The 11,273-nt window shown below is 41.7% G+C and overlaps 1 protein-coding gene across 2 annotated transcripts; it reads right to left on the reverse strand.

The window, feature by feature from the left end:
• Positions 1-439: 439 nt before the first annotated feature.
• On the reverse strand, positions 440-11,045 carry psip1b (PC4 and SFRS1 interacting protein 1b). Of its 2 annotated transcripts, none has more exons than XM_076289498.1 (12): positions 10,899-11,045; positions 10,145-10,253; positions 9,964-10,025; positions 9,532-9,670; positions 8,339-9,095; positions 6,885-7,012; positions 4,955-6,666; positions 4,810-4,871; positions 4,630-4,706; positions 4,287-4,388; positions 1,426-1,678; positions 440-1,296 (listed from the first exon to the last, which is right to left on the reverse strand). In XM_076289498.1, exons 2-12 carry the CDS (start codon positions 10,229-10,231, stop codon positions 1,289-1,291), a joined length of 3,387 nt encoding a protein of 1,128 aa, XP_076145613.1. In that variant the 5' UTR covers positions 10,232-10,253; positions 10,899-11,045; the 3' UTR covers positions 440-1,288. The 2 variants fall into 2 exon arrangements, with proteins under 2 accessions (XP_076145613.1, XP_076145612.1); XM_076289497.1 differs by having other exon boundaries at positions 10,761-11,045.
• Positions 11,046-11,273: the final 228 nt, after the last annotated feature.

The following is an 11,273-nucleotide window of genomic DNA, read 5'->3' on the forward strand; positions in this document are numbered from 1 at the left end:
ACAGTGTCCCAACTTCTTTGGAAACAGGGTTGTATGTGAAGTTTTCCCTGAATAAACAACAATGATGATGATCTTAAATGTTCTTACTGTGCTTTAGATCATACTAGCCTCCTCTGCCTTTCCCATTTGTTTCCATCCATTATTGGGATCAACCCTCAGCTCTTTCTGTGCTGCCTACACTCTGAACTGACTAATTCACAAGAGGTGTGAACAGTTTCCCAGTTAATGTGCGTAAGCAATAATTGTACTAACCAATCACGTCATGTAAGGGTGAGATGACACAGGAGTGCGTTTCTAATTCTCTTCCATGTGTGTCCTATTTGTCCAGATATGTTTGTATCGGTATAAAGTTAATCATGTGAGAGATCTTGATTCTAGACAGATCTAGAATTGTACAACTTTATCTGTAGACCAATCAGTAGGTGCTGAAAAGAAAGAGTAGAGTCATCTGTTTTTCTTTCTTTATTTATAAAAAGAATTGATGTGCTAGTTAATGCTCACAGAAAAACAGGAACGTGACAAACCTTTTCAGGACGGAAACAGATCCATCAAAACTGAGGTGGAATTTTTATATCTGTAATCAAACTGAAAAAAAAAATTATAGGTAGCGTGTAGCCTATTGTAAGTATGTTTGCACTAATGCAAGTTACTCATATAGCTTAACTTATATTTCAGATTTGACCTAAGTTGTGTGTTCTTAATGAATGGTAGTGAATTTGTGTATGTGTCAGTGGGAACGATTGTACTTTCCTCTTAATCCTCTACGCAGTGCAGAGTAATTCCCTGTAGTGTGTGTGTGTGTGTGTGTGTGTGTGTGTGTTTCTATTTGCATCAGCCAGTGTTTTGTAAAGCCAGCCGGTCTTCTTTGCTGGCTTTAACTAAAATTAAATTTCAGCAGTACTGTTTATATCTTGATCTCTCTCTCTCACAAACACACACACACACACACACACGCACACGCACACGCACACGCACACGCACAAACTCGCTCACTCATGCTCTCAACCCACAAACAGTGCAAACAATGTGTAAAAAAAGACAAAGATACATGTTCAAAGCAATAGCAGCATTTAAATTAATTGTGCATGTCAGTGTACTGTATTGTGTATGTGCCTGTGTGAGTGTGTGTGATGTTATTGTGTATGGGCTTGGTGTGACTGGATGGTCTGGGTAAGTTTCACAGCATCTTCCTAGAGCACATTTTTAGTCTTATATAAAAATATATAAAAAAACACAAACGCAAAGACGACAAAAACAAAAACCTGCTTTGCAGCTCCTTCCAGGCAGCTCACACCACTGAAAAACAGAACACAGACACACACACACAGACACACACACAGAGAAAGACAGGCAGACAGGGTTACTAATGGCAGGGTCATTTTTCAGGTTGTTTGTAAGTGAATATCAGTGGCAACTTCATCTCACCTGTACCCTCACTCTCTACTCTTTCCACCACATTCCTCTCTTCTCTTCCCTCTCTCTTCTCCTCCTTCTCCCACTCTCCATCCTTCTCCTCCCTCTGCACTCGCCCGATCTCCTCCTGCTGGCGTTCCTGCTGGAGTATGTTGATGTAGTCGGGAGAGAGGTCCTCCTCACCACTCAGGTACACGCTCTTGAACTTGTGGTAGAGCATCGAGGCTTTTTGCATGATCAACTCGCTCTCGTTGAACTTGCGGATCTGTCACAAACAAACACAACAAATGTCAGAGCACAGATACATACCACCAGCATAGAGAACTGAGATGCCACAAACTAGGCCAGTGTTAAAGGGGTGGGACAATCATTTTACAATATTTGTCAACAGTTAAAGGTGTAACAGTACACAATTCGGTTTTGTGAAATGTTGATATTTGAGCTCAACAGCCAATCAAATGACACTTCTGGTCATCCTTCACTACTCCTGAAACAGTGTGTGGATTAGCTGCGTATGCTAATGGCTTGGTTGTCTGAACATGTTTGTTTCCCCCATCAGAGATTCCAGGTTAAGTATGAACACCAGATTTTGTTAGTACTGAACGGGCAGGTACTGGGATTGCAATGTGCAATTCTCTGAATATGACGTAAATGTATGGGATTAGAATCATGGACATGGACTTCATCTTTAATGATCCTCCCAAAAAAAACAGACAAAATGTTTTATTCCATTTCATCCACAGTCACAACACTAGGCTGTTATGGCTTATATGTGGGATTATGCAATTATGTTGATAAAGTGATAGTTTTCCACATATTTCAAAGAAATGACCAATTCAGACAGGAAACTCGAAGCAACACAGTTCATTTGTTTTGGCGAGAGAACTAATCAGCACTAGCCCCAAAAGTTTGTTTAAATTTCCATTGTCTGCAGATAGCTCCTGTGCTATGTGCCATGACCACAATTTCTTGCCCCCTTCCCCTCCCATGCTCTCACCCAGATCTGTTTGGGGTAGGGTGGTCTTGCATTCTTTTATTTCAATGTCTGTTCATTTTTTTGCATTCTTCATGGAGCAGCAGCAGCAATTATGCAGCATCACCACTAGGTTGTCTGAACTATACAAAAGTAGGCAAGTTTCACCTTTCTGCATTAAATGAATGGTATTGAATATCGGAGCAGATAATGATAAACTGACACCAGTAGCAGAGCTACTGAGATACTATTGCGCCACATTATATGTACATGATAAGAGCACTGACCAACTCATGCATCCTCAGCAGACTAGCCTAGTCCTACAAACAATCTCAACACCCAAGGCAAATTCTTTCAATTTTGAAAAATGACAATTTTTTTTGTTATCGAAAGTCAGCGTACATCCATAGTTTCTTTAAAACAAAATGGTTAAATTACACATATGTTCAGTTTAGAAATTTACATTTAGGGTCTACAAATCAGCACAAATCCCCCTGCCCAATCAACCATGAGCTCCAGTCCTGACTGCCACCATAACAGGACCAAACTGCATCTGACCACAAACTGCTCTTTAACTAGACTGACTGAGAGGTGTCCTGTCATTGTGCAAATGGGGGCAGTCAAGGAAGCGTAATGATTAGTATCTGAATCCAGGTGTGTTTAATGAGACGGTCTTTATGCAAAGTTCAGCACTCCAACCATACAGGCTGCAATTACAGACAGTTTACTGCCTAGTGAAAGATCCATTGTCCTCGGACAACTTATGAACAGTACAATGATGTTCCAATGAGTAGTTTTGCCTGAAGTGAAATTACGCAATACTGCTCACACATGGCGTATTCTATCAGGTTATTTATAATTTGAACTCGTTCCAATTTATTCTTGAAGATAAGACGCTCCTCTGAGAAACTGCCTGTGGGTTTATATTTCACTTGGCATGTACAATCTCTGTAGTGCTACTGTAAGTTCACTACCTTGTGGCTGTGGCCTACAAAACCATCAGCTAGTGTATTTGCAATATCTGAAGAAGATGGATAGATTACCGGTACTTTATTCATCACAAAAAGAAATTATGATCTTATATAAAATTAACATGTATCACACATATACATACAAGTCAACATACATTTAGGATATGAAACCTCTGTGCAGATGATTATCCTCTCCCACTGAACAAACTTAAGAGGTAACATGGTATAGGGTACTTACCCTTTCCCAAAATAAAAATTCCAGACCTTTTCCTAAATTGATTAAATTGATTTTATTTTTCTTTAAGACCTCTAGTTTTTGACAAGTTAGTACTATTGTTCAATTTGATCTCAGTTTTACCTTTCCCTTATCTAGAGGACATTAATTCATAATTCCATACTGTTCTAGACTTTCCAGACCTGTACAAACATGATGCATTTGTATAGGACAGCATTGAGAGCCTATTACTACAACTGGCAATTATGAGGAATTCAGCAAGATCCTCTAGCATAATCTAATTAAACTCAGCATACTAAGTATGCTTTTGTCTGGGCCACAGGGGATATCTTACACTACAACTTTGCAAAATAAGTGGAAATACAAAGGTTGGTTTGTAATGTGGTTGCATTTGGGTACTCATGTGATCTTTAACATCAGTGTGTGTGACAAACTTATTTTCATAACCACAGATATTACTTGTAGCATTAAACATCCACAATTCATGTTTCAATTGTGCTTCTATACCAAATGGTCTAATAATAACGCATGAATATTGCATTTATACCAGCATAACCGTATTTCTACTGGTCTACTAGTGTGTGACTGACTATATTGATATAACACTGACTTTGTATGCATATGATCATGAGTATGTATGAGAGACAGAATATGTGTAAGAGTGTGTGTATGTGCGTGTGTGTGTTTATCCTACCCTGCTAAGTGTTTCAATGAGCTCTTTGTGCTTCTGCAGATGCTGGGAGGACACAGGTACTCGTCCCAGCTCATCTAATGCCAGTACACACTTCCCCACATCCTGAGAAGGAGAGAGAGAGATGGAATATTAGAAAAGGCAAAGAGATCAGTATCGTGGCTGCACCAAAACCGAAAGGAATTTTCACCAGATAGCTCTGTTTCGTAAGGATGAATGATTGGGATAATTATTTATTATTATATTATTTACAAAATAAATATCAAAATAATTTGAAAGACCATGATATTGTGCAGTGTGGCCCTGTCATGTGAGGTGATTAGACCAAAACTTAAATGTGACTTACTGGGTTTCCAACAGTCAAGGAGATGCGGATCTCTCCAAGGAGCCTGTGCAGTCTGGAATCTGTGACGGAGTCTGTGACTGTAGAACAAACACTGTTAAGCGCGCGCGCGCACACACGCGCGCACACACGCGCGCGCACACACACACACACACACACACAGGAATGAAAACAATGACTCACCAATTTTGATGCCTACTTTCCGCTCTTCTTTTCTTTCTTTCTTCAGTATTATAGCCTCATTCCTGAGACAGAAACAGACTTGCATTAATCCTGGGGTTTATATTTAAATTTGTGTGTGTGTGTGTGTGTGTGTGTGGTCACTCACAGCTTCACACTGGGAGGGTCTCTCTTGCCCTCAATCTCCTGCACACTTCCATTCTTTTGTTCCTTCAGAATCTCAATCTTCTCCTCTTTCTGAACTTCCTTGACCGCTGTTGGTACCTCCTTCTTGTTCCGAAGTTCCCTCTTCTCCTCTTTTGCTACCTCAGTTTCTCCTGTTGGCATGTCTTTCTTGTTCTCCTTCCGAAGTTCCAACTTTTCTTCTTTTGGAACTTCCTTGACCTCTGTTGGTGCCTGCTTCTTGTCCTCCTTACGAACTTCCTTTTGTTCCGTTGGTACGTCCTTCCTACACTCCTTCTGAAGCACCCTCTTCTCCTCTTTTGGAATCTCCTTGACCTCTGTTGGTGCCTGCTTCTTGTCCTCCTTACGAACTTCCTTTTGTTCCGTTGGTACGTCCTTCCTACTCTCCTTCTGAAGCACCCTCTTCTCCTCTTTTGGAATCTCCTTGACCTCTGTTGGTGCCTGCTTCTTGTCCTCCTTACGAATCTCCTTTTGTTCCGTTGGTACATTCTTCCTACTCTCTTTCTGAAGCACCCTCTTCTCCTCTTTTGGAATCTCCTTGACCTCTGTTGGTGCCTGCTTCTTGTCCTCCTTACGAATCTCCTTTTGTTCCGTTGGTACATCCTTCCTACTCTCTTTCTGAAGCACCCTCTTCTCCTTATTTGGAATCTCCTTGACCTCTGTTGGTGCTTGTTTCTTGTCATCCTTCCGAAGTTCTCTCTTCTCTTCTGGAACCTCCTTAACCTCTGTTGGTGTCTGCTTCTTGTCGTCCTTCCGAAGTTCTTTCTTCTCTTTTGGAACCTCTGTTGGTGTCTGCTTCTTGTCTTCCTTCCAAAGTTCTCTCTTCTCTTTTGGAACCTCCTTGACCACTGTTGGTGTCTGCTTCTTGTATTCCTTCCGAACCTCCTTTTGTTCGGTTGGTACCTCCTTGTTATCATTACAAAGCTCCCTCCTCTCCTCTTTTGGAACCTCCTTGACCTCTACTAGTGCCTTCTTCTTGTTATCATTACGAAGCTCCCTCCTATCCTCTTTTGGAACCTCCTTGACCTCTACTAGTGCCTCCTTCTTGTTGTCCTTACGAAGCTCCCTCCTATCGTCTTTTGGAACCTCCTTGACCTCTACTAGTGCCTCCTTCTTGTTGTCCTTACGAAGCTCCCTCCTCTCCTCTGTTGGAACCTCCTTGACCTCTACTAGTGCCTCCTTCTTGTTGTCCTTACGAAGCACCCTCTTCTCCTCTTTTGGAACCTCCATTGGTGATTGCTTTTTGTCATCCTTATGAAGCTCTTTCTTGTCTTTTGGAACCTCCTTTACTTCCGTTGGCACCTCAGTCTTGTTCTCCCTCCGAAGCGCTCTCTTCTCCTCTTTGGGAACCTCCTTGACCTCTGCTGGTGTCTGCTTCTTATCCTCCGTTCGAACCTCCTTTTCTTCCATTGGCACCTCAGTCTTATTCTCCTTCTGAAGTTCTCTCTTCTGCTCTTTTGGAACCTCTTTGATCTCTATTGCCACCTCAGTCTTTTTCTCCTTCCGAAGCTCCCTCTTCTCTTTTGGTATGTCCTTGACCTCTGTTGGCACCTGCTTATCACACTCCTTCTTTTCCTCCTTCTGTGTCTCCTTCTCCTTTTCCCTCTGTCCTCTCCTGACTTCTCTGCTCTGCACGAGATCCTGCAAAGATTTCAGCACGGCAGAAACGTTGTTCTTCTGGAAGGACAGAAGGAGGGATAGAAGGAATCAAAAGGAATCAAAAGACATAAAGTGTATTATTTGATTGTGCATGCTGCCCATAGGATTCCACTGTATCATAAAAAATCTCTCTCTCTCTCAGAAATGACAGATGGATCACAAATGTTTCTGGAAGCTTCTTAAGTCATGCACACACACACATACACTAAAACAGGTGGAAACACCAGTGCCCTTACCTCCTGCTTTGGGGAGCTCTCGCCTACTCCCTCACTATTTTTCTTCTGCTTGGGCTCTGGTTCCTCCTCTCCTCCCTCCTCCTTCTCTCCTCTCCTCCTCTTCCTGCCATCCCTCTCCTGAGACTCATCTGTGGAGAGGACAGATAGGATTAGTGTTCTTCTGCACGTGTGTGTGTGTGTGTGTGTGTGTGTGTGTGTGTGTGTGTGTGTGTCATTACAAGACACACACACAGACAGGAGACAATACAGGAGACAACACAAGCCATGGTTGGATGGACTGTAGTGCTAAATATGGCAGGCCTGTGACAAGCAGACCAGTCCAGCTTTACAAAGAGGTAATCACATTGTCCTTAATGATGTCAATTGTAAGAAACAGTGTTGTGAAATATGATGTTTAGGGCTGTCAAAATAACTGATTAATTTCGATTAATTAATTTGAGAAAAAAACAACGGATTAAAAAAAATAACGCAGATGAATCGATTCCGTATGACCTTTGACCCCGAGCCGTTGTAGTCAGTAACCATTAGACTGTAAAATGAAGGAGAGAGAAGAAAATGTGCTGCCTAGATCATTGATTGGAACATTTACTTTTAAAAAACAGCCTGATGGTGTTGATAAAAATAAAGTGTTGATTAAAATAAAGTCCTCTGCAATGTCTGCAGGAAGGAATTTGCATGTCACCGGAGTTCATCAACTCTAAAGTCGCACATCAATGCAAATAAATAGTGTTGACATTGAGGGGAGTGTTCATTTATTTTCATTGTGTCCCCTAGGTTATATCTGTGGCCTGAAATACCTTGTATGTGAAAAACAACTTCTTCCCGAAGCACTTTTGAATTTATTTCCTCAGCATATTAGGTCATATTATAAATTATTATGGCCATTATTAAAATAATAATAAAATAGTTTTTGAACTTTAATGTCACTAATGCTGATTATTCAATGATTCATTTGAATTTAAATATTTAAAATACTTTCACAGCAAAAATTATATATGTGATTCATTTAGATTAATCAATCACAGAGTATGTAATTAATTAGGTTTTTTTTTTTTTAATCGATTGACAGCCCTAATGATGTTTTTTGGGGTACAAACCAAGCAAAAAGCAAAAATGTTTTTTTGACTCCAGTAAAAGTTGATATTTACAGATATTTGTAATATCTGAAATATAAAGATATTTACATATATATATATATATATATATATATATATATAGGTCACATTATAATCTCAATTTGTGGTAGAATTTCTCAATGTGTTTTAGTGCAAGCAACTATGGAATTGGAGCTCTCTCCCCATTGATTCAGAGTTTTGCATGACAGAACTATCTACCTGGAGGCCTTCCCAAAATTTCTGATGGACAGCACCATTGTTTGCATGCGTTTGTCTGTGGATAACATGTGCAGAATTCATTACTTGCATGTGTGTGAGAATGTGTGGTGTGTGTCTTACCTGCAGCACTGGCTTCAGTGCTCTTCTGAGGAACCTGAGACTGTGCATCCACTTCAGCCTGGGCTTTTTGCGAGTGGGCAACTTCCTGAGATGGTGTGACCTCCTGGAGGGGTGTGTCTTCCAGCGAGAGTGTGGTCTGTGGAACGGGTGTGGCTTTTGGAGAAGGTCTGGCCTCTTGGCGCGCCACGTCTCCCTGAGAGGGTGTGTCTTTCTGTGGCAAGGCGGCTTCCTGAGGAGGTTTGAGCTGAGCTTGTGTTTGAGAGGTGGACTTAGGGGGTGTGGCAGTTATTGTAGCTGGTGTGTCATTAGGGCGTGTATCTGTAACTTTTGTGGGCATGGATTTCTGAAGCATGGGTATAGTCTGGGTGGTGCCTGATTTCTCTGTTGGTGTGACTTTGGGTATACTTCGGGACCTCCGCTCAGAGAAAGCAACTTTCTCTGAGGGCGTGGCTTTAGCGGAGCGCAAGGACTTCTGAGAGGATGTGGCTTCTGGAGGTGATGCGGTTGCGTCGGCGGACACCGACCGCCGAGTGGTCGTGGCTTTCGGAGTGGCAGTGGTGCTCTGTCTAGGAGCCGCTGTCCTTGCAGGCGTTTTTTTCTCTGTGGTCACAGGTGGTGCTGCAGAAGGTGGCTTTCCAGCTGAGGCTTCTTCCCTTGCCATCTTGGCAGGAGATGGTGCGTCCGTCAAGGAGGCACTGGCGGCCGCCCTCTTCTGGGCTTTGCGCATCTGTTCCACCCTGCTCAGCAGTGACACTTTCTATGCCAGGAAACGAAAGAAAAAAAGAAGAAAAGATGACTTGAATCAACATCTGCACGGGAAAGATCAAAAGATGTGGGTTGTGTGTGTTGCTCAGCTGCCAAATCCTTAAGGGAAGCATGACACTGATCAAATTGGCGGTTATAGCGATAAGCTTTTTTGGCTGCATGCACAACTTCCGTAAGACTTAGGTTCAGGCTCACTGTGGTAACTGGAAAGCCCAAATAGAGGCAGCCACTAAAACATAATATAGCTTACAAATATACATGCTTCCAATCATATATTATACCATGAATTTCTTGAATTTCCCCTTGGGGATCAATAAAGTATCTATCTATCTATCTATATGATATGTGTAGACTATTATAATAATAGCACGCATTAACATATTTTTAAAGGATTTAAAATGTAAAGATACTCAGTGTAGATGTCTCACTTTTGGTCCTTTCAGGCATATTCCTGGATCATGTTCAATCTCCCACATTCCCTCAGGAAAACCTCCTTTCTTGATTGGCTTGTTATATTTGTCCTTGTTCGGCCAATAGGGAACAATTTCATTGGGGAGCAGAAAGGTTCTGGAAGGCAAGGGAAGTGGTGTCAGAGGAATATGACCCCTTAGCAACAGATCATTTACTCACTCACTTGCCCACAGGGTTTGTTTATGTTAAACACACAAACACCTTCAGATAAATTCAAATTCACACCCACATCCAGAAACACACAGAACACAAACTTCCAGTTTCACTGATAAAGTTTGTATTTACCAAAACACAAATTCAGCTCCAAGGCCATGCTTCCGAATACCATTTGAAGCACATGACCAAGCATGCATACAAGTACACACACAAAATACAGAATGCTCACTCACGTCTGGTGCGTGCCATAGAAGAATATGGGTACTTTATTCTTAGGTCCCTTGCCTTCCCCAATCTGTAGAAACATGAGAATTGATCAAGCACTGCATGCAAACATAGCTTTGGCTTAAGACTTAAGTAGAAACTGTAACAGAATTCATCCGCACAACAGGATTTTCATAGCAACAAACATACCCTGGCAGGCCAGAAAGGATAACCCTTCATCTTAGCGAAGACGGGCTCCCCAGGTTGAAAACTGTGACTATTCTTCACAGCCTTCATGTTCGGGTTCTCAGGTAATATCCTATGAAAAAATGGCGTATAGTAAATGCAAGTAACAAGCCTATTGCGTTTAAAAAGTTATATGGCAATTGTAACACTGGTAACTTGATAGCATAAAATGTGTCACTTATGTCCTTCGACTAGCAAAACATACGGGCGTGTTCGCCATGCACACACAAAAAAACAGCAACAGCATTTTCACAACAAATGTTCAGCACAGCTAGCTAACGGCTAACTGCTACAAGGGTCTAGACTTAAAACGTATACTTCACCACTCAAGAGTTGAGTATATTTTGTACAAGACGAAAACCTCAGTTTAATATTTTGCATGCCATCACTGGTATGAACACGTAATCTAAATGAATGCCCTTTCTATAAAACACAAGCTACAATATGTTGCTACATTGTAGCGGAGGCGGGTCTGCAGCTGACTTGCAGACAGCTGAGCAGGATTATTCTGACTTCTGATGACTTCACATAAACACTCGCATGTACGCCTTAGACAAAATACAAATAGAGACATAGATACCGTCAGTGTGTCAAAACGAACGAATGCACGACTTTAAACCTCGCTAAGCAAGCCGATCCGCCACGACCAGCAGCTTCTGCCAACGTGCAATTCAGCTCGCACAAGTCCCGTTTAGCGCATCCATAGAGCGTAGCCTACCGTCCAACAAGAGGCTCGGTGGAACCGGAGGTGGAGCCTTTGGAAAGCTCAAGACACTCAGGACAAGCTTTATAAACCCCAGGAGTATGTTATAGGCACTATTCTATTTTATAGAATCTGAAAACGTGTTGTTACACGCAACACAAACTCACACCAGAATCTAACTTCAAAAACAAAGAGACGCGTGACGTATCATACGGGTCAAATTTAAAGTGTACGTGACATGAGCATCAGCTTCTAGAAAATTAAGCTATATTTTCATAAAGAGCGTTTTAATGACATTAAAAAAGCTGGTGGGCAACTAATGCAATAGCCTATCAGTAACATGATTTATTTGAGGGTCCAAAACATAAAGAACTCGTAAGGGAGGGTTCT

This window comes from Alosa pseudoharengus, unplaced genomic scaffold (assembly GCF_046254945.1).
Source record: "Alosa pseudoharengus isolate Yale_2024_CS ecotype anadromous, Long Island Sound unplaced genomic scaffold, YU_APseudo_1.1 YU_APseudo_1.1_scf_17, whole genome shotgun sequence".
Lineage (NCBI taxonomy): Eukaryota > Metazoa > Chordata > Actinopteri > Clupeiformes > Clupeidae > Alosa > Alosa pseudoharengus.